This window comes from Lithobates pipiens, unplaced genomic scaffold (assembly GCF_037356315.1).
Source record: "Lithobates pipiens isolate NorthernLeopardFrog02 unplaced genomic scaffold, aLitPip1_a1.2 Scaffold_13, whole genome shotgun sequence".
NCBI classification, from domain to species: domain Eukaryota; kingdom Metazoa; phylum Chordata; class Amphibia; order Anura; family Ranidae; genus Lithobates; species Lithobates pipiens.
In genome coordinates, this window is record NW_027507718.1 from 153,467,048 (window position 1) to 153,490,001 (window position 22,954).

Genomic DNA, 22,954 nt, shown 5'->3' on the forward strand with positions numbered 1-22,954 from the left:
CCCCTCCCTCTTAAGCACATACATCGGAGAAAGACCAGCGGGAGGTCATGCGACTGATAATCAGCAAGGCAAAAAAAAAAAAAACACACACACAATCCTAGCAGAGGGGCTGGCAGTGACTGAGCACTGCCTTTGCAACCCCTTTAATTTGTCCCAGTGGAATATGGCCTAATCCGGCTCATGTGTCTGGACAAATGTGTCCGTTTTATTCTTCCTTGCCGGTACATTTGATTGCCTCCCATGCAACCCGAACTCAGGATCTATTTGCCGAAACAAACCTCCCTTCCCACAGGGGCATTTCTACAAAGTTAAAAGGGTTTGGGCAGTATACTTGGGTCCATCCCATACCATTTTGGATCTGGTATGTGGATTTGGAACCTAGCCGATTTGGCATAGATTTGCAGGCATATCAGTAATTTCGAACAGAGAGAAAGTCGGCAAGTGCGAAAACTAATTCTGCAGGGTGTTGAGGGGCTTGCAGAGGAGGAAAGGTTTACCGTTTATCACATAAAAGACATCGTCCAGTTGCTTAAAAAAAAAAGACACAGGAGAAAATTGACAAAATTACAGTAAATAATCAGAAAGGTAGTGAGAACAATACGGGCAAAGTAGTAATATGCACTGCATATGGGAATTTTGTTTTAGCGAAGGTCACCGATGTTATCAGAGACCTTCCAGGTAAAATCCCCAATACAGGGGCGGGCTGACCCATCGGTCACTCGGACACCGCCCGAGGGCCCGGAGCCATTAGGAGCCTGTGGTCGGCCCAATGAGAGGCCCCTTGAAGAAGCTGTAATACTGCTAATGGCGTGCTGCTCGCCGCCGGCCCCTCCTTCCCCCTCGTCCATCGGAGGAGCTAGCACTACTGTATGCGACATCACCTGGGACGGACGAGAAGAGAGGCCGGCGGGGAGCTGCTAGCGGTATTACAGGAGTCGGGTGACCTGGGTGAGAAACTTTTACTGGAGGGCCGCCATGAGAGGGAGGGAGCACTGCAGTAGAGATGTATGGGGCCTGGACCACACTTCAGTGTGCCCCCCCCACAATGTCCCCCCATGTGCTCTCCCCCTCCAGTGCCCCCCCACTCATCCCCCTCCACAGTGTCGCCGTCGTCCCCGTGTTCCCCCCTCCACAGTGCCCCCCTCCAGTGCCTCTCCCCTCCCGCCGCGTGCGCTCCCTCTCCACAGTGCCCCACCCGTGTGCTCTCCCCCTCCACAGTGCCCCCCCCATTGTGCTCTCCCACTCCAGTGTCTCCCCCCGCACAGTGTCCCCCCCTCCACAGTGTCCACCCCCCCCGCGTGCTCTCCCCCTCCAGTGTCCACCCCCCCCCCCCCGCCGTGTGCTCTCCCCCTCCAGTGTCCACCCCCCCCGCCGTGTGCTCTCCCCCTCCACAGTGTCCACCCCCCCCCGCCGTGTGCTCTCCCCCTCCACAGTGTCCACCCCCCCCCCCGCCGTGTGCTCTCCCCCTCCACAGTGTCCACCCCCCCCCCGCCGTGTGCTCTCCCCCTCCACAGTGTCCACCCACCCCCCCCCCGCCGTGTGCTCTCCCCCTCCACAGTGTCCACCCACCCCCCCCCCGCCGTGTGCTCTCCCCCTCCACAGTGTCCACCCCCCCCCCCCCGCCGTGTGCTCTCCCCCTCCACAGTGTCCACCCCCCCCCCCCCCGCCGTGTGCTCTCCCCCTCCACAGTGTCCACCCACCCCCCCCCCCGCCGTGTGCTCTCCCCCTCCACAGTGTCCACCCCCCCCCCCCCGCCGTGTGCTCTCGCCCTCCACAGTGTCCACCCCCCCCCCCCCCGCCGTGTGCTCTCCCCCTCCACAGTGTCCGCGTCCCGTCGTGTGCTCTCCCCCTCCACAGTGTGCCCCCCCTCGTGTGCTCTCCCCCTCCCTCGTGTGCCCCCCCTCGTGTGCTCTCCCCCTCCACAGTGTGCCCCCCCTCGTGTGCTCTCCCCCTCCACAGTGTGCCCCCCCTCCACAGTGTGCCCCCCTCGTGTGCTCTCCCCCTCCACAGTGTGCCCCCCCTCGTGTGCTCCCCCCTCCACAGTGTGCTACCCCCCTCGTGTGCTCTCCCCCTCCACAGTGTGCCCCCCCTCCACAGTGTGCCCCCCTCGTGTGCTCTCCCCCTCCACAGTGTGCCCCCCCTCGTGTGCCCTCCCCCAGTGTGCCCCCCCTTGTGTGCTCTCCCCCTCCACAGTGTGCCCCCCCCTCGTGTGCTCTCCCCCACAGTGTGCCCCCCCTCGTGTGCTCTCCCCCACAGTGTGCCCCCCCTCGTGTGCTCTCCCCCACAGTGTGCCCCCCCTCGTGTGCTCTCCCCCAGTGTGCCCCCCCTCGTGTGCTCTCCCCCAGTGTGCTCTCCCAAACAGTGTGGCCCCCCCTCGTGTGCTCTCCCCCACAGTGTGGCTCCCCCCTCGTGTGCTCTCCCCCAAAGTGTGCCCCCCCCCTCGTGTGCTCTCCCCCACAGTGTGGCCCCCCCTCGTGTGCTGTCCCCCACAGTGTGGCCCCCCCCTCGTGTGCTCTCCCCCACAGTGTGGCCCCCCCCTCGTGTGCTCTCCCCCACAGTGTGCCCCCCCCCCCTCGTGTGCTCTCCCCCACAGTGTGGCCCCCCTCGTGTGCTCTACTCCCCCAGCGTGGCCCCCCCTCGTGTGCTCTACTCCCCCAGTGTGGTCCGCCCTCGTGTGCTCTCCCCCCAGTGTGGCCCGCCCTCGTGTGCGCTCTCCCCCCAGTGTGGCCCGCCCTCGTGTGCGCTCTCCCCCCCAGTGTGGCCCGCCCTCGTGTGCGCTCTCCCCCCCAGTGTGGCCCGCCCTCGCGTGCTCTCCCCCCCAGTGTGGCCCGCCCTCGCGTGCTCTCCCCCCCAGTGTGGCCCGCCCTCGCGTGCTCTCCCCCCCAGTGTGGCCCGCCCTCGCGTGCTCTCCCCCCCAGTGTGGCCCCCCCTCGTGTGCTCCCCCCCTCGTGTGCTCCCCCCCAATGTGGCCCCGCCCTCGTGTGCTCCCCCCCAGTGTGGCCCGCCCTCGTGTGCTCCCCCCAGTGTGGTCCGCCCTCATGTGCTCTCCCCCCAGTGTGGCCCGCCCTCGTGTGCTCTCCCCCCAGTGTGGCCCCCCCTCGTGTGCTCTCCCCCTCCACAGTGTGCCCCCGCCCCCTCGTGTGCTCTCCCCCTCCACAGTGTGCCCCCGCCCCCTTGTGTGCTTCCCCCCTCCACAGTGTGCCCCCCTCGTGTGCTCTCCCCCACAGTGTGCCCCCCCCTCGTGTGCCCCCCTCGTGTGCTCTCCCCCACAGTGTACCCCCCCCCTCGTGTGCTCTCCCCCCGTGTGCCCCCCCCTCGTGTGCTCTCCCCCACAGTGTACCCCCCCCCCTCGTGTGCTCTCCCCCCGTGTGCTCTCCCCCCGTGTGCTCCCCCCCACAGTGTGCCCCCCCTCGTGTGCTCTCCCCCACAGTGTGCCCCCCCCTCGTGTGGTCTCCCCCACAGTGTACCCCCCCCCCTCGTGTGCTCTCCCCCCGTGTGCTCCCCCCCACAGTGTGCCCCCCCCTCGTGTGCTCTCCCCCACAGTGTGCCCCCCCTCGTGTGCTCTCCCCCACAGTGTGCCCCCCCTCGTGTGCTCTCCCCCACAGTGTGCCCCCCCTTGTGTGCTCTCCCCCAGTGTGCCCCCCCCTCGTGTGCTCTTCTCCCCAGTGTGGCCCCCCCGCCCGCTCCACCCCCGAGTGTGGCCCCCCCGCCCCAGTGTGACCCCCCCTCGTGTGCTCTCCCCCACAGTGTGGCCCCCCCTCGTGTGCTCTCCCCCACAGTGTGGCCCCCCTCGTGTGCTCTCCCCCACAGTGTGGCCCCCCTCGTGTGCTCTCCCCCACAGTGTGCCCCCCCTCACAGTGTGCCCCCCCTCGTGTGCTCTTCTCCCCAGTGTGGCCCCCCCGCCCGCTCCACCCCCGAGTGTGGACCCCCAGCCCCAGTGTGGCCCCCCCCTCGTGTGCTCTACTCCCCCAGTGTGGCCCCCCCCCCTCGTGTGCCCCCCCCTCGTGTGCTCTACTCCCCCAGTGTGGCCCCCCCCTCGTGTGCTCTACTCCCCCAGTGTGGCCCCCCCCTCGTGTGCTCTACTCCCCCAGTGTGGCCCCCCCTCGTGTGCTCCCCCCCAGTGTGGCCCGCCCTCGTGTGCTCTCCCCCCAGTGTGGCCCGCCCTCGTGTGCTCCCCCCCAGTGTGGCCCGCCCTCGTGTGCTCTCCCCCCAGTGTGGCCCGCCCTCGTGTGCTCTCCCCCCAGTGTGCCCCCCCTCGTGTGCTCTCCCCCACAGTGTGCCCCCCCCTCGTGTGCTCTCCCCCCGTGTGCTCCCCCCCACAGTGTGCCCCCCCTCGTGTGCTCTCCCCCCGTGTGCTCCCCCCCACAGTGTGGCCCCCCCTCGTGTGCTCTACTCCCCCACAGTGTGGCCCCCCCTCGTGTGCTCTACTCCCCCACAGTGTGGCCCCCCCTCGTGTGCTCTACTCCCCCACAGTGTGGCCCCCCCCTCGTGTGCTCTACTCCCCCAGTGTGGCCCCCCCTCGTGTGCTCTACTCCCCCAGTGTGGCCCCCCCTCGTGTGCTCTACTCCCCCAGTGTGGCCCCCCCTCGTGTGCTCTACTCCCCCAGTGTGGCCCCCCTCGTGTGCTCCGCCCTCCAGTGTGGCTCCGCCCTCGTGTGCTCCGCCCTCCAGTGTGGCCCCCCTCGTGTGCTCCGCCCTCCAGTGTGGCCCCCCTCGTGTGCTCCGCCCTCCAGTGTGGCCCCCCTCGTGTGCTCCGCCCTCCAGTGTGGCCCCCCTCGTGTGCTCCGCCCTCCAGTGTGGCCCCCCTCGTGTGCTCCGCCCTCCAGTGTGGCCCCCCTCGTGTGCTCCGCCCTCCAGTGTGGCCCCCCTCGTGTGCTCCGCCCTCCAGTGTGCCCCCCCTCGTGTGCTCTGCCCTCCAGTGTGCCCCCCCTCGTGTGCTCCGCCCTCCAGTGTGCCCCCCCCGCGTGTGCTCCGCCCTCCAGTGTGCCCCCCCCCTCGTGTGCTCCGCCCTCCAGTGTGCCCCCCCTCGTGTGCTCCGCCCTCCAGTGTGCCCCCCCCTCGTGTGCTCCGCCCTCCAGTGTGCCCCCCCCTCGTGTGCTCCGCCCTCCAGTGTGCCCCCCCCTCGTGTGCTCTCCCCTCCAGTGTGGCCCCCCCCTCGTGTGCTCCCCCCTCCAGTGTGGCCCCCCCCTCGTGTGCTCCCCCCTCCAGTGTGGCCCCCCCTCGTGTGCTCTCTCCTCCAGTGTGGCCCCCCCTCGTGTGCTCTCTCCTCCAGTGTGGCCCCCCCTCGTGTGCTCTCCCCTCCAGTGTGGCCCCCCCTCGTGTGCTCTCCCCTCCAGTGTGGCCCTCCCCTCGTGTGCTCTCCCCTCCAGTGTGGCCCTCCCCTCGTGTGCTCTCCCCTCCAGTGTGGCCCCCCTCGTGTGCTCTCCCCTCCAGTGTGGCCCCCCTCGTGTGCTCTCCCCTCCAGTGTGGCCCCCCTCGTGTGCTCTCCCCCCCAGTGTGGCCCCCCTCGTGTGCTCTCCCCCCCAGTGTGGCCCCCCTCGTGTGCTCTCCCCCTCCACAGTGTCTCATTGTGTGCTCCCCCCAATGTCCTCCTGTGCAGGTGTGGCTTGAGACGCAGGGGGCCCCATGATCTTCTATCATCCGGGGGCCCCATCAGTTGTCAGTCCGCCCCTGTCGATCTATTAAAAGATGTTACCCAATGGAATTGTACTCACAATATTAGTGGTGGAAGGACTATACATTTTGGAGACAGGTACAAACCTTTGCAATTTAGTCAAAGTGCCATTACACCCACATAGGTGGTCACAGTCCCTCGGGTACCTCGAAAAGAGTGTGTACAAGGAAAAGTTGCTCCTCCCCAAAATGCGCATTCAAGTTCAAGGGAGATGGAAAGCATCTCAATGCCTGCTCTACTGTCATAGCTAATAAGTACCTATGCCATTGTGATGTGTTTGAAATCAACACTCATCTGTGGTCTGAGCAATTACGAAGATCCTACAGACAAAAAAAAAAAAAGCGCAAGGGAGCCCCAACTGGATAGTCCACACCAACTAGTCCAAGTAAGATGGAAGCCAACTGTCCAATGAAGTTGACAAAATGGGGAACACCAAGAGCAAAGGACACCTACAACATGGATGGGCTGTACTGTGTTACCAATCAGACATTCCTCTACGGGGGTCCATCGTGTCCAATACCCTATCCAAATTTTTGCTTCATACACTTATCTGGAGGAACTGTAGTAACCATACCAGTGCTAACAGAAGAATAAATCATTTAAAGTACCCCCAATGTCCCAGATCCTACACCATACATACCCCATTTTGATCTTAAAATGGACACCCTGTCAGTAAACCTTCACAATCTACATACAAGGAAGGATAAACATAGAATACAAATTAGTAATATGGTGAAGACAAGGAAATAGTTGAATGAACTGTTACATAATGGGTATTTCAGCTTAGTCACAGGACCTCGGTGGAAAAGAATAAAAGGTTGTCTCATTACAGTGTGGGTTACTGGTCTTTATGATGGGCATGGTGATATATCTTAGCCAACCTCTAAGATGGCAGAGGAAGAAACATATTATGGAGATTAGAAATTTACTCACACGTGTGGCCTAGTCGCATGTTGCCTTAGGGCCGGTTCACACTGCGGGTGATGCGAGGCGACACCGACTTGCCTCGCCGCGACCTGCCGCGACCTCAGCGGCGATTTGCAAATGACTTCTGTATAGAAGTCAATGCAAGTCGCCCCGAGGTCGCCCAAAAGTAGTACAGGAACCTTTTTTCCGAGTCGGGGCGACTCGAGTCGCTCCTCTCAGAACGGTTCCATTGTACAGAACGGGGGCGACTTGTCAGATCGCGGCGAGGCAAGTCGTGTCGCCTCGCATCGCCCGCAGTGTGAACCGGCCCTTATGAGGAGTTTATGTGCAATGTCCATTAGTAACTGTAAATAGATATTTGTAAATATTTTTAAATAAGATATTAGATATGGTTTAATGGTTGTATACAAGTATATTGTGCATATCTCTGGGAACAAGTGTTTAGGTTTTAGTGTGAGTAATTGATTTACCAGTTTTTTTTTTTTTTTGCAGTGCAGGAATTTTAGGATGGACTAAAACATGTTTGCTACAGAGAATGCTCTGTTATTTACCAGGACAGCATCTAAATTAACCGACCAGCTTACGCAGATATACTGTGGCAGAAAGGCTCCCTTGGGTGAAATCCCATACGGGAACGTCCTTACCTTTAGCAGCCAGAGGATACGCTGCACGGCGGGGGACCTGATGCACATGGCCATTGGGCACGATCGCCACGCACGATTGCGTGCGCAAGCGCCAGCATAGGGATGTATAAACACACAAATCCCTGTGCTGTCAGGGAAGAGGAATCTTTTGTTCCTACCAAGTAAGGAAAACGAGATAGATAGAGATAGAGATATAGCCAATCCTATCCCCATACAGTTAGAACACACTGAGGGAACACAACCCCTTGATCGACCCCTAGTGTTAAAACCTTCCCTGCCAGTGAAATTTAGACAGTAATCAGTGCATTTTATCACATGTATAGATGTATAAATGCCAATGGTCCCAAAAAAAAAAAAAAAAAAGTGTCAAAAGTCTCCAATCTGTCCTTCGCAGCACCGCTAAAATTTGCAGATTCCTGCCATTACTAGTAAAAAAATAAAATGGCATAAATCTTTCCATAGTTTGTAGACCCTAACTTTTGCGCAAACCAATCAATATACGCTTATTGCGATATTTTTTTCTTCAAAATTTGGGGATATTATAGCAAAAAAAAAAAAAAAAATTCTAATTTTTTTTTTTTTACTATAAACAAACGCAGAGGTGATCAAAAACCACCAAAAGAAAGCTCTATTTTGTTTATTTTGATACATATGCCCCATTCAAGAGATGGTTATGACCTGGTATAATTAATTTTCTCCCCAAAAGAGGAGGTGCTAGTGAGAGGCCAAGGGGATGGGGAAATTGGTCAATCCTGGATGAGATAAGCTCATATTAAGGAGAGGGGTGAGATAGTTCCACCAATCGGGATGGCCCCATGCAAGTCTATGAAAAATAGGTCTATATCAGGTTAAGTCTTGGGAGAGAGAGGAAGGAGACAATCCAACCACTACAGAGGCCCACATGCTACACCACAGGTAAATATCAGGACATCCCCCAGCACTTATATGTATTCATGAGTGGCTTATGCGTTGTCAGTCTTGCTGTATGGGCATGTTTTAATTCTTTCATTTATTCCACGATTTGTTTACCCTTTTTCTGTACAATAGATTGCTGTGTGTTAGTTTAGACCTTCATGCTATTCACAAATACATTTCTGTTGTTGGGTTAAAGCTTTCATTCATGGTCAAAGACAGGGCTCGACAAACCCCAGGCGCCAGGTCGCCAATGCGACCAGAAATCGCGACCTGGCGCCTAAGCTGCCACCAGCCCACTCACTATCGATGCCCCAGACATGCAGCAGCATTAACACTGACTGCTGCCCTCCTCCCTCCTTCACACTCTGCAGCACCGCGCTGTGTGTGAAACTGACACACAATGGAGAGAGGAGGATCTGTTAGCCTGATGTCGGGGTGGGCGGGACCCGGCCGGGGTGGGGGCGGGACCCAGCAAGCTATCAACCACCAGCCAATGGGATCTGGGCGGGCCGCTACGTGTATGTGGCCTGCCCCTTTTCTTAAGCAGCCCAATCTTTGGCTGGTGTTTGATAGCTGCTGAGTCCCGCCCACCCCGGCCGGGTCCCGCCCACCCCGACATCAGGCTGAAATCTGACATATCCACCTCTGTTACTTGTCAGTTTCACACCCCGGCAGGGTCCCGCCAGCTCCTCTGTTACATTTAAGTAACAGAGTGCTCCGTGTGAAACCTGCCAGTGCCAATCAGTGCCACCAGCCACCAATCAGTGCCACCTGCCACCAATCAGTGCCACCTGCCACCAATCAGTGCCAACCAGTGCCACCTCCAATCCATACCACCTGCAACCAACCAGTGCCACCTGCCAGCGCCAACCAGTGCCAGCGCCAACCAGTGCCACCTGCCAGCGCCAACCAGTGCCACCGCCAATCAATACCACCTGCCACCAACCAGTGCCACCTGCCAATCAGTGCCACCTGCCACCACCAATCAGTGCCACCTGCCACCGACAATCAGTGGCAGTGCCAACCAGTGGCACCTGCCAGTGCCACCACCAATCAGTGCCACCTGCCAGCGGCAACCAGTGCCATCTGCCACCACAAATCAGTGCCACCTGCTAGTGCCAACCAGTGCCACCGCCAATCAATACCACCTGCAACCACCACCCAGTGCCACCTGCCACCACCCAGTGCCAATCAGTGCCACCTGTCACCGCCAGTCAGTGCCACCTGCCACCGCCAATCAGTGCCACCTACCAGTGCCACCTGCCACCACCTACCAATGCCACCACCAACCAGTGCCACCTGCCACCGCCAATCAGTGCCACCTGCCAACACCAACCAGTGCCACCGCCAATCAGTGCCATCTGCCAGTGACAACTAGTGCCATCGCCAACCAGGGCCACCTGCCATCACCAACCAGGGCCACCTGCCATCACCAACCAGGGCCACCTGCCAGTGCCAATAGTGTCACTTGCCAGTTTCAAACCAGTGTCACCTGCCAGTTCCAAACCAGTGTCACCTGCCAATGCCAACTAGTGTCACCTGTCGGTGCCATCTGGCAGTTCCACGTGCCTTCCAGTGGCAACCAGTGCCACCTGCCAGTGCCAGCCAGTTCCATCTGTTGCCAGCCTAACTCTTTCTGGTCAGCCCATACCCCTGATGTAACAGCGTTTCAATGGAGTTATTGACTGGGTGCTCCATTGTGGTGTTAGGGATAGGGGGTGAAAATGAGTGGCCTTACCCCGGGAGCTGAAAAAAAAAACTGGCTTTTAACTTTTTTAACTGGCTCCTAAATTCAAAGCAAATTTGTCAACCCCTGGTCAAAGAACTCTTTATTAACAAATATCAGAGATATATTAAATCTCAAAATATAAAACTTTCAGGTAACACTGTTCAATCACCTGACGGTACGGTTCTATAACTGTTGGTATATTTATTTGTCTGTGTCCTGAACTGTACATTTACAGAAACAGGATTTTTACCATGATGACTTACCAGGACCCCGTCCTGATGCTTTCCCTACTGCTTGCTACAAAACTGTGGCTAGCTGGGAGTGGTTACATAGGGCGATGTCCCTAAAGCCTTTTTTGACACTGGATGGCTATACCTTCAACCCAGTCGTAATGACTTACACACACAAGCTCTGCTTCTAGATACTCCACAGCTTAAAAATAAATGATGCCTGTAAAACAGGTGGCTCAGTTCCCCTTTATTGCAGGGCTACACGGGCCAGTAATTAACTGAGTGTGCAAGCATCCTTTCACTTACAGGCTTTTATTCCCCCCAAGTAGTTGAGCCACTGAGTAGATACACTTTCTACATTTTGTATCATTTACACCTTTTGTAAGTCATATTTTTTATTTTCACTTGACCTTGCGGTAACTAGTCAAGACACCCATTTTGTATAGGTCTTCAAACACAAGAGGTTTTTCCAGGCCTGTTAACTGTACTACACATTCACCAATTTCCTAAAGCACCCCAAAATAGAATATAAAAATTGACATATAATCTTTGCTTTCATAAGCAAAATACAGTCAGGTGCTATGTGGAAAAAATATGGAGTGACACAGCCTTGAAACAAATATACCATAATCGTGAGCTTCTGATATTCACAGCTCTTCAGGCAAAATATAACTTACCATCTTCAATGCACTTTTAATTGCAGCTGCATCACGCTGTTAAAGCGCAGAGTAAATCTTCACAATGGCACCTGCCCCCGACTCAGATTTTCAGTCTCATCAGGGATGCAGAGTCTTCTAATGCTATATTCTTACAGTCCTATCTGAAATAACATCCCTTAAGAGTGATGGAGCGCTGGGAAGAAGATATTGGTCAACTAGCGGGTGAGCAATGGGATGAAGCCTTTCAGTCAGTGGTGACGTGCTCACTGAATGTTGTGCAAAGGTGGACTCAATTGTACATATTAAGGATTTACTATACTTCCTAAAGATTACATACGAGTCTGCAGCATATGTGCTCAAGGTGTAAACGTGTCCACGGTGACCCAATTCATTTTTTGTGAAGGTGTCCAAAACTAAATTTTTACTGGGCGGGGGTGGACATAAAATTAAATCAGTATTCCAAGTGTCTATATCCCTAGACAAGAAAGCTTGCTTACTTTACATACTGGAGTAATATGGCTAGGAAACTTACACCAGAGACCATAATTAGAATCTTATTCCAGGCACAAAAATGGATTGTGGTACATTGGAAGTCCAAGCACCCTCCTGTTGTGGGAATGGGTTAAGAATGCAGGCAATATGTTGAAAATGGAGATCGGCGTATAACACGCACAGGCGTATAACACGCACATTCATTTTAAGAGGGAAGTTTCAGGAGAAAACTTAAATTTTTGTATTGGCGTATAACATGCACATGCTGTTTGCACCAGATTTTCATGGTGAAAAAGTGAGTGTTATACGCCAATGAATACAGTATATCTACACCAACACACGCTTTAATATGAGACTGTAGGCTCATTTGTTGGATGTCCTAGGGCATGCTCCCGTAGATCAGATGTACAGATTGTTTGGGCTCAAGGCCAGGTGAAGTTTTAATTTCCATGGGCAGTGCACTTTCATGGTGACAGTTATGGTATGTGACTGGATTTGATAAAGATGTTATTACATTGATGTGGTTTATCTGCATCGGTTATTTACTCCACTGTCAAGTATATTTACATTGAGTTTTGTATTTCTTTATAATGTTTGGCAATGCAAGCTGTTATATCTATAGAAAAACGCTTTTTGGATAAATCAAAAAAGTTGCTTTCAGGATGAAAAAAATTTAATACGCATTTACACTCACTCTGCAATGGCAGCAGGGGAGATTTCTTCAAGGTTTTCCATACTCCATTCTTCCAAGAACTCCAATATTGGTGAAGGCTGAGAGCCAACAGATATATAAGCCATTAAAGCAAGATTCTTTACAAGACCCACAGCATGACCCTAAAAAAATTAAATAAATCTGAATTAGGCACCCAGGGGATGAAAATTAGACCGTCTCATAGGAATGTTCTGGGGCGATTAATATTCGATAAAAAAAAAAAAAAAAAAAAAGAAGGAAAAGTATGTTTTTCATTCTACTGTGTTTAAAAATTCTAAAGTATATATGTTCACCTGTATTTGGAACATTAAGATTCAATTTTAATGAATTCAAAAAAAGCACACAAAGGCAATCACAAAGCTTAAAATTCTTCCCCCTCTACCCACCCTAGTAACACCTACTAGGTTTATTTTACACTTTAGACAAAAATAATTACAGACAAAAGAAAGAACATAATTTTTTTGTGCAAAATAAGTTACCTGATATATTGTACACAAATCGTAGTGAGAGACATTCTGACTTAAAGTTATAGCAAAAAATATATATACACACACAATATATACACATATACATATACATATATACACACACATACATATACACACACATACATATACACACACATACATATATATACATACATATACACACACTGCTGTGTGAGCCAATGAGAAGAGAAAAACCCAGCAGAGCCACTGCTCTCATGCACATCGCTGGATCAAGATTGGGTTCAGTCAAGTATAAAGGGGGGGGGGGGGGGGTTGAGGGGGGGGAAAGCTGCAGCCAAGTTTTTTACCCAAATGCATAGTCTGCATTAAAGGCAAAAACTAAGTCTTCAGAATCAAGTGGTTTAGGCAGCTATAGACTATAAAAAAAATGAGCATTGAGTAAAGAATAAAAATTCTTTATTGGAAGATAAGGTGGGTTATTACATGTGTCAAAATATGAGCTTGAATGGATATATACCCAGGCCAAATGCAGGAGGTAGCAAACATAAGGGTTATACACAGCATAGAATAATGACAATTGCATAAGAGGTCTGACGTGTTTCGACCCATGGTGTTTGGGGGTCTCTTCAGAGGATGCGTTTGCCAAGAAAAATTTAATTTATAATATATCAAATTTATTTAAAAACAAGATTATACGCAACAATGTCTGGCAACATGTTGCACATAACTGCCACTGCATTTGGAGAAACCCCTCGGTCAGAACCTCCTCACACAGCCATCAGATCATTCTGCACGCCCCCACGCCACAATGACACCCTGAGAGGACGAGGAGCCACTCAATGTGGCTTACAATGAGTCACACAAAAACAAATGCTCACCAGTGTATCCCAGAGGGGGTGGGGCCAAAACCTAAAGCAATTACCAGAGCGTTAGCTCATGGGCAAACCCATATCAATTATAGTTTATTCAATTTATATATTGAACGGTCAGACACTGTTACAGTGATCATATACTATGGTAGCTAAATATATAAAATATTACATGCATTCACTCACATTAGAAATTTGATGACTCATATAAATAAGCCAAAAATGGCCTTAACTTTCAACTTTAACAGTAGAGTGGTAAGTGATGACAAAAAATGGAGTGATAAAGTGTAGGGGAGAAAAACAAAACAAAACCTAGTGTTAAATTGGTTGTATAAAAAACAAATAATTAGTGAAAGGTCAATGAGTGTACGTGTTTTGTGTACATTGAAGTGAACATAAGCATGAAGGATGTGATAGCCAGAAACAAAAATTACATGGGGAATCCAAAGCTAATATGTCTATGGTGAAGACTGAGTGAATGTAAAAGAATTAAAAGCTAATGAAATTTAACTAAACACTTAAATGAGTGGCAAAGTAAAAATTAAACAGTTAATCATAACAGACATATTATAGGCTGTGCACAATAAATTCTAGTGGTATATTACACAGATGGTTACTCAATCCACCCAGAAGTGACCACATTGATCACTTAAGGGGAATTATTGGGAGGCAATACCTCCCAAATACAAAAAGATGAAAGCAAGGGGGAGTGAAATGATTTAGGCCAAAGTAAAAAGGGTAATATATGGTAATTTGAAATATACCACTAGACTGTATTGTGCGCAGCCTAGAATATGTCCGTTATATGATTAATGAGTAACTATTTTTTACTTTGCAATTCATATGCATTGGTTTTTACTGATATTGTTATGCTACATATTGTATAATCTTGCGAGTTTGTTTCCATTCCTCTCATTCAGCGCTTCCCCACCCGTATGATGAGGGTTGATCAAAATGTGATCCCCTCACACTTTTCTTGGACAGCCAGACTTTTTCCCTCAATCATAGGAGTAAGTTACAATTATTCATCCACAAATTTTTTTAAGTGCTTCGTTAAATTTCATTAGCTTATAATTATTTTACATCTTCACCATAGGCATATTAGCTTTGGATTTCCCATGTAATTTTCTTTTCTGGCTATCACATCCTTCATGCTTATGTTCACTTTAATGTGCACAAACCATACACACATCGACCTTTCACTATTTGGATTTTATCCCCTTCCCGCCGAGCATACGCAGATGTGCGTACTCTGCTTCCGGGGGTTATACCGGGATGATGCCCGCACCTGCAGGCATCATCCCGGTACGGTTTTTCTGAGCGGGCGATTGGCTATCCAGCCATAATAACCGATGAGGCTAAAAGCCGCTCGGCTGTTATGCCGGAGGAGTGAGAGGGGACGCCCCCCCCCCCCACCGCTCTTACCGGTGCTCCCGCTCAATCGGGAGCACCGATCTCACATCCGCCGCTTCCAGCGGCTAGGGAGGGACTGGAATGGCGCCGTAAGTGGCGTCATTCCAGTCTCCTAATTGTAAACACGGAAGCGACGTCATGACGTGATCAAATATTTATTTTTTTAAAACCATTAATTTAAAAATAAAATAAGAATTTTTTTTTTTAAAGCGCCCCGCCCGTCGCCGCAAGCTCGCGCAGCAAAGAAAACGCATACAGAAGTCGCGCCCGCATATGTAAACTGTGTTCAAATCATACATGTGAGGTATCGCCGTGATCGTCAGAGCAATTCAAGCACTAAACCTCCTCTATAACTCCAAACTGGTAACCGGAATTTTTTTAAAAGCGTCGCCTATTGAGATTTTTAGGTACCGTAGTTAGTCGACATTCCACGAGTGCATGCAATTATAAAGTGTGACATGTTTGGTATCTATTTACTCGGCGTAACATTATCTTTCACATTATGGAAAAAAAATGGGCTAATTTTATTGTTTAGTTTTTTAAAAATTCGTAAAAGTGTACCTTTCCCCAAAAAGTTGCATTTAAAACACCGCTGCGCAAATACCGCGTGACATAAAATATTGCAACAATCGCCGTTTTATTCTCGAGTCTCTGCTAAAAAAATATATATAATGTTTGGGGGTTCCAAGTAATTTTCTAGCAAAAAATATGGATTTTAGCTTGTAAACACCAAATGTCAAAAAAAGGCTTAGTCATGAAAGGGTTATACAACCACTTTAACATTAGGTTTTTGTTTTTTCTGCCCTACACTTTCACATTTTCTGTGTCATCACTTACCACTCTACCGTAAAAGTTGAAAGTTACGGCCACTTTTGGCTTATTTACATCAGTCATCAAATTTATTATGCATGTAGTATTTTATATATTTAATTACCATAGTATATGATAGATCACTGTAACAGTGTCTGACTGTTCAATATATAAATTGAATAAACTATAATGGATATGGGTTTGCCCATGAACTAACACTCTGGTAATTGCTGTGGGTTCTGGCCCCGTCCCCCTCTGGGACGCTTTGATGAGGGGCATTTGTTTATGTGCGACTCCTTGTAAGCCGCATTGAGTCTCTCTGTGTCATTGGGGCGTGGGGGCACGCAGAATGATCTGATGGCTGTGTGGGGACGTTCTGACCAAGGGGTATCTCCAATTGCAATGGTAATTATGTGCAACGTGTTACCAAACATTTTTGCATACATTATATCTTGTTTTTAAATAAAAGCGATATATTATGAATTTTCTTTTTCTTGGCAAACTCATCCTCTGAAGAGACCCCAAACACCATGGGTCGAAACGCCAGGAACTGTTATGCAATAGTCATTATATGCTGTGTATAACCCTTATGTTTGCTACCTCCTGTATTTGGCATGGGTATAGCCCCATTCAAGCTCATATTTTGACACTCATGTAATAACCCACCTTATCTTCCAATAAAAAATTATTGTTCTTTATTCAAAGGTTATTTTCCTCATTTATATATAGCTGCCTAAAAACCGCCCTGGGGAACAGTTTCCATTTATTCTGACTTGTAAATGGAAAAGCCCCATTACTCCAGATTTAAAGCAGTTCCAGTATGTAGCTAGCTTTTAGTTCCATAGTTAGCAAGGATGAATAAAGACACCAGCTCAACATACTATATCATTTATATTTACATAGATATACAATAGGATTTTTACAGCTTACCTGTAAAATCCTTTTCTTTGATGTACATCATGGGACACAGAGCCATAGTAATAACTATGTGGGTTATATCGGACCATCAGGCGCTGGACACTGGCACGCCCCTTAAGGCGTGAACTTCCCCCATATAACCCCTCCGACTACTTTGAGTGCTCAGTTTTGTAGCCAAGCAATCAATATAAGAAGGGAGGGACCTGTGTGTCCCCTGATGTACATCAAAGAAAAGGATTTTACAGGTTAGCTGTTATAAAAATCCCATTTAATTTTCTTACATCAGGGGACACAGCCATAATCATAACTATGTGGGATGTCACACAGCAATGGCAACTGAAGGGGGGGGGGGGGGGGGGTTAGACAGTCAAGAAAACAGGAGGCCTGCATTATATGCTGTGCCCAAAGGCAATATCTTCATGTCCTTTAATATCGATTTGATAAAATCGGATAAATGTCTGAACCGAAGACCAAAGTTTCGGTCTTACAGATCTGAGCCATAGAGGCCTGATGATGCACCACCAAAGAGGCACTAATCGCCCTGGATGAGTGTGCTCTTAATGTGAGAAGGAAGAATTTTCTTCTTTAAAGCGGGAGTCCGCCGGGAGTCCGCGTTTTTTTTTTTTTTTTTTTTAAAGCCAGCAGCTACAAATACTGCAGCTGCTGACTTTTAAAATATTGACACTTACCTGTCCAGCACGCCCGCGATGTCGGCACCCGAAGCCGATCTCTCGATCGTCTCTCGGGTGCTGCCGCCACCATCTTGGGTATGGGAATCAGGAAGTGGAGCCTTTCGGCTTCATTTCCCGGTTCCCTACTGCGCATGCGCGAGTCGCGCTGCTCAATAAGGATGAACCCGCTGCCTCTGGGAACTGTGCGTTTCCCAGCAGGCAGCGGTGGGACTTTCGGAAAGGGGCGTAATCTACGCCCCTTTCCGCAGAGAGCTATCCCGGAAGTGGGTGCAGATACCTGTACTGTACAGGTACCTGCACCCCCCCTCCCCCCTGAAAGGTGCCAATTGTGGCGCCGGAGGGGGGGGGGGAGGGTTTCCGATGAGCGGAAGGTCCACTTTAGGGTGGATCTCCGCTTTAAGCTGAAGCTTGATCAATCACTTGACAAATCTATTCGGAAAATCTTGCAAGATCTTACCTTGTGGAGTTTCAATGATCAGGAGAACAGTGAATCAGCCCAGAACTACATAGGAGAATCTTGTCCATTATCTCAGTGCGGTTGGGATCATAGTCACCAAAAAAACAATTGGTAACACTACACCGTGAAGGACTGAACTCCTGCAGTGCCCACAAGGTCCCCCTTCTCAAAAATGTACAGGCCCATCTGAAGTTTGCTAATGAACGTCTGAATGATTCAGAGGCGAACTGGCTGAAAGTGTTTTGGTCAGATGAGACTACAATCGAGCTCTTTTGCATCAACGCAACTCGCCGTGTTTGGAGGAGGAGCGCTGCTTATGACTCCAATAAACATGTCAAACCTACCGTCAAACATGGAGGTGGAAACATGGAGGTGGTGTTTTGGGGGTATTTTTCTGATAAGGGGACAGAACAACTTCACTGCATCAAAACAGATGGACAGGGCCATGTACCATCAAATCTTGGGTGAGAACCTCCTTCCATCAGCCAGGGCATTGAAAATGGGTCGTGGATGGGTATCCCAGCATGACTGTGACCCAAACGCACACAGCCAAGGCAACAAAGGAGTGGCTCAAGAAGCACATTAAAGTCGTAGAGTGGCCTAGCCAGTCTCCACACCTTAATTCCATATAAAATATGTAGAGGGAACTGAAGGCTCAAGTTGCCAATCATCAGCCTTGAAACCTTACTGACTTGGAGGGAATCTGCAAAGAGGAGTGGGACAAAATCCCTCCTGAGATATGTACAAACCTAGTGGCCAACTACAAGCAGCATCTGACCTCTGATTGCCAACAAGGGTTTTGCCACCAAGTCATGTTTTGCAATGGGGTCAAATACTTATTTCAGCCATTAAAAACGCAAATCAATTTATAACTTTAGAAATGCACTTTTCTGTTTATTGTTATTCTCTCTTTCACTGTTAAAATAAGCCTACCATTAAAATTATATAGTCTGATCACTTTGACAGTGGGCAAACTTACAAAATCGGCAGGGGATCAAATACTTTTTCCTTCACTGTGTGCGATATATTATATACACACACATGCACGATTAAGTCAATACCATTCCCATATCCCTGTATATCAGGGGTTTCAAACTGGCAGCCCACCAGCTGTTGCAAAACTACAAATCCCATGAGGCATTGCAAGGCTGACAGTTACAAGCATAACTCCCAAAGGCAGAGGCATGATGGGACTTTGAGTTCCGCAACAGCTGGAGGGCCACTAGTTTGAGATCCCTGCTGTATATTGCGTTTACCAAGGTGCCCATCTAAGTTTTTTTTTTTAAAACGTCTACATTCTTCGCTGACCCCACCAACTGTGAATGGCCAATACCATAAATTCACAGGTTGCCTATTTTTTTGGCAGGACGGAAAGTCTGAAAAAGGGTGTAAAAGGAGATTAAATGGTGACATTTTATTAATAAAAACAAAAACTTCGAAAAAAATTGATTTTTCCATAGCCACAAAGGATATGACGCCCCTTTGTTTGCACTAAGTATTGGTTTTACCTCAGGAGTCTCTGCAGGGCATACCATTCCCCATAAGGTGTTATGTAACTGTCTCGGTTTGGCAAGTTTTCCATCTCTGCCAATAGGGGAGTTTAATCTCCGCAGGTGCGAAAGAGTTGATGCAAACGTCAATCTGTTCAAGACCTTAAGGAGAAAGATAAAAGGAATGAATTGTGCACATAAAAAGGAACTCAAATGGTTAAAAAAATAAAATAAAATTCATCGAGTATTAAACAGGAATATATAAAGATTTATTGTGACAATGGGTTGTGTGATTCATTATGCAAATTAAAATTCGCTTAAAAAAGTGTGGCCAAAGCTTTCTAGTCAAACTTCTCTTGTGGGTCACAGGTCTACACTTCCTTTTGCACTCCCGAGATCTAAATCTGACTGACAGCAGGCTATTGCATGCTATCAGCTGATGTGAGAGCCTTTCCACCCAGCTGCCTGACAGCTGGCTCTGTCTCTCAACACGAATCAGAAAGCTCAATAAGCTGCACCCACCCCCCCCCCCCTTCCCAGCACTCTAGTGAGCAAAGGAGGAGCAGAGCTGAAAGCAACGCTCTCTGCTCTGAGCAGACCAAAAACTGAGTGAGCAGCAGGCTTTAGAGCCCACATGGGACAGCTGCAACAAAACACCAAAGCAAGTATGTGCGTTTGGGTAAATAAATCTCCTCTTTAAGGGCACTTGCTTAGACTTCAATGCACAATAAAGCACCCACTGCTTCAACATGTTTTGATGTGTTCATGATGCTTCAATGATGCCTCATGGAAGCTTGACAAATGCCGTGTGTTTATTTTTGTTTTCAATCTTTTGATTTAAAGTATAAAAAAAAAAAAAAGTTCACAGTATAAGCAGATATCAATGTCAAATTCCAAAAGTTGAGGATCCTCCGCTGTATAAAGTACATGCAAAAACCAGAGTAAAAGAAAAAAAAAAAAAACAGGGAGGTGTAAACCAATAACTTTACAGTTATGATGACATACATTTTCAGTGAAGACTGCCCCATATATCTGGATATGTGCCTCAGCGTGACAGACTGGCCCCTCCCATAAGGGTCTGTCGTCACATTGAGGCATGCATCCAGAGCTTTCTGTGCCAATACTGTTCGATTGTCAAATGCCCGCACTGAGAACGAAATGCTTTACAGTTTGGTGGACTCTATGCACCAAGAAAAGGTGAGCGTTTTTAAATTCTAGTATTTAATGAACCAGTAGTTTACAAACAAAGCACTATATCCAGCTTTTCTCCATTTGCAATTTTTTTGGGTGAATGGAGACCAAGTGTAAGAAAAGGAGGATTCTAATCTCAAGATTGCCAGCAAAGGAGTGAAACAGCACAACAGATGCCCAGAGGGACAAGAGCGTAAATGTGTAATTTTATATATATATATATATATATATATATATATATATATATATATATATATATATATATATATATATATATATATATATATATATATATATATAAACACATACATACACACACACATATACACAAATATAATATATATATATATATATATATATATATATATATATATATATATATATATATACATACATACATATACATATATATATATACACACACACACACATACATCATTGGTTGGCCTTCTCCCCCAGGTGAGGGCACATTGGATGGGGAGGGGATTATCACCAATGCATGTGGATGATTGAAGCACATAGTGGTGAACACTAATTAACCACTAGAGATCCGCGCTATAGCCGAATGACGGCTACAGCGTGGACCTGCTTTGCTGGGACTACGTCTATTGACGCGCTATTGGCGCACTCTGATCAGCGAGTCTATGAGACTCCGTGCCCATCAGTGCCCATCAGTGCAGCCCAGTGCCGCTTATCAGTGCCGCCTCATCAGCGCATTTCAATGAAGGAGAAAAATGACCTGTTTGCAAAATTTTATAACTATGAAACATGATTATTTTTTTGCATCTTTTGTTTGTTTAGCAAAAAACTCCCAGCTGTAATTAAATACCACCAAAAGAAAGCTCTATTTGTGGGAAAAAAAATGATAAAAATTTCATTTGGGTACAGTGTTACATGGCCGTGCAATTGTCATTCAAAGTGCATCAGCGCTGAAAGCTGAAAATTGGTCTAGGCAGGAGGGGGGGTTTAAGTGCCTAGTAAGCAAGTGTTAAAGAAGCAGTAGTTTGGATCTGTGAGCATATGCTTGTATTGAAAGATTGAGTACATGCAAGCAAATTCATACTAAAGGACACCTTTATGGACTGATTTATTGTTGGGTCTTGTCAGAGTTGCATTTTTTTGGATTTGAAGAGTCTGGAAAAATTGCCATGCAAGTAGATTTAAAAAGGTATACCAACAAATATTTAGGAGTGTGGCACCATTTTTTTTTATTATAATTTTGCACATTGATAATGTTTGAGTGTGTATAGGTGGGAGCAATCCTTTTAGTAGAAATTGTTAGATTTTAGTTATATAGCACTTATTAGCACAACATAGCAGCACGTAAGGACACAATTAACCACTTCAGCCTCGGACCATTTTGCTGGTCAAAGACCAGACCACTTTTTGCGATTCGGCACTGCGTCGCTTTAACTGAATTGTGCGGTCATGCGACCTGGTTCCCAAATAAAATTGGCGTCTTTTTTTCCCACAAATAGAGCTTTTTGGTGGTATGTGATCACCCCTGCGGTTTTTATTTTTTGCGCTATAAAAATAGAGCGAAATTTTGAAAAAAAAAAACGCATTTTTTACTTTGTTATAATAAATATCCCCCAAAAATATATAAAAAAAAATTGTTTCCCCCAGTTTAGGCCAATACGTATTCTTATACAGATTTTTAGTAAAAAAAAAAAAAAATAAAAAATAAAAAATCGCAATAAGTGATTGACTGGTTTGCGCAAAAGTTATAGCGTTTACAAAATAGCGGATAGTTTTATGGCATTTTTTACGTTTTTATAAATTTTTCTTTTTTTTACTAGTAATGGCGACGATCAGCGATTTTTATTGTGACTGCGACATTATGGCGGACACATTGGACATTTTTGGGACCATTGTCATTTATACAGCAATCACTGCTATATAAATGCAGTGATTCCTGTGTAAATGACACTGGCAGTGAAGGGGTTAACCAGTGGGTGGCAGTGTAGGGGTTAAGTGTTCCTAGGGGCGTGTTACTAACTGTGGGGGGCTGGGCTTTCATTTAGTGAACACTGATCTTTGCTCCAATCACATGGAGCAGAGATCAGCATCACTAGTTGCTAGGCAGAATGGGGAAATGCTGTTTACAATGGCATTTCTCCGTTCAGCCGGCCCGTGAGACGATCACGGGTATGCCTGCTGCGATAGAGTCCACGGGACCCACAACCGGACTCACGGGGGTTCCGACTGGCGATGACAGAGCGACATTAAAGATTGGACGTACCTGTACGCCAATATGCCTGCCCGTGCTATTCTGCCGACGTACATCAGCGTGCGCAGGTCGGGAACCGGTTAACCAACACCAGCAAATGATATGGCTGCCAAAATCATCACTGACTGTGGAAACTTCGCACTGGACCTCATGCAACTTGGATTCTGAGCCTCTCCACTCTACAGACTCAGACCTTGATTTCCAAACAAAATGCAAAATTTACTTTCATCCGAAAAGAGGACCACCGAGTAACAGTCCAGTCTTTTCTTCTTAGCCCAAGTAAGATGCTTCTGAGGGGGGGGCATGAGTGAAGACATATTATTGATGTGCTCCTAGCTTTCCCCGACTTGCTTTGGCTATTAAACGAATCCTAATCTCGGCTACAACGGCACGATACCCAGCAAGAGACTCCAAATCAGATCGTCAACCCGCACAAACCAGTTTTTAAATTAAG

At 48.6% G+C, this 22,954-nt stretch overlaps 1 protein-coding gene across 2 annotated transcripts in view; it reads right to left on the bottom strand.

Annotated features, from left to right (window-relative positions):
• The window catches only part of POLR2B (RNA polymerase II subunit B), a 726,171-nt gene that overhangs the window by 389,886 nt on the left and 313,331 nt on the right, over positions 1-22,954 (bottom strand). For both annotated transcript variants that reach the window (XM_077475735.1, XM_077475736.1), the window contains 2 exons: positions 19,098-19,241; positions 11,964-12,103 (listed from right to left, as the gene is read on the bottom strand). In XM_077475735.1, coding sequence (XP_077331861.1) covers positions 11,964-12,103; positions 19,098-19,241 — 284 coding nt within the window. The remainder of the gene's footprint in view (positions 1-11,963; positions 12,104-19,097; positions 19,242-22,954) is intronic.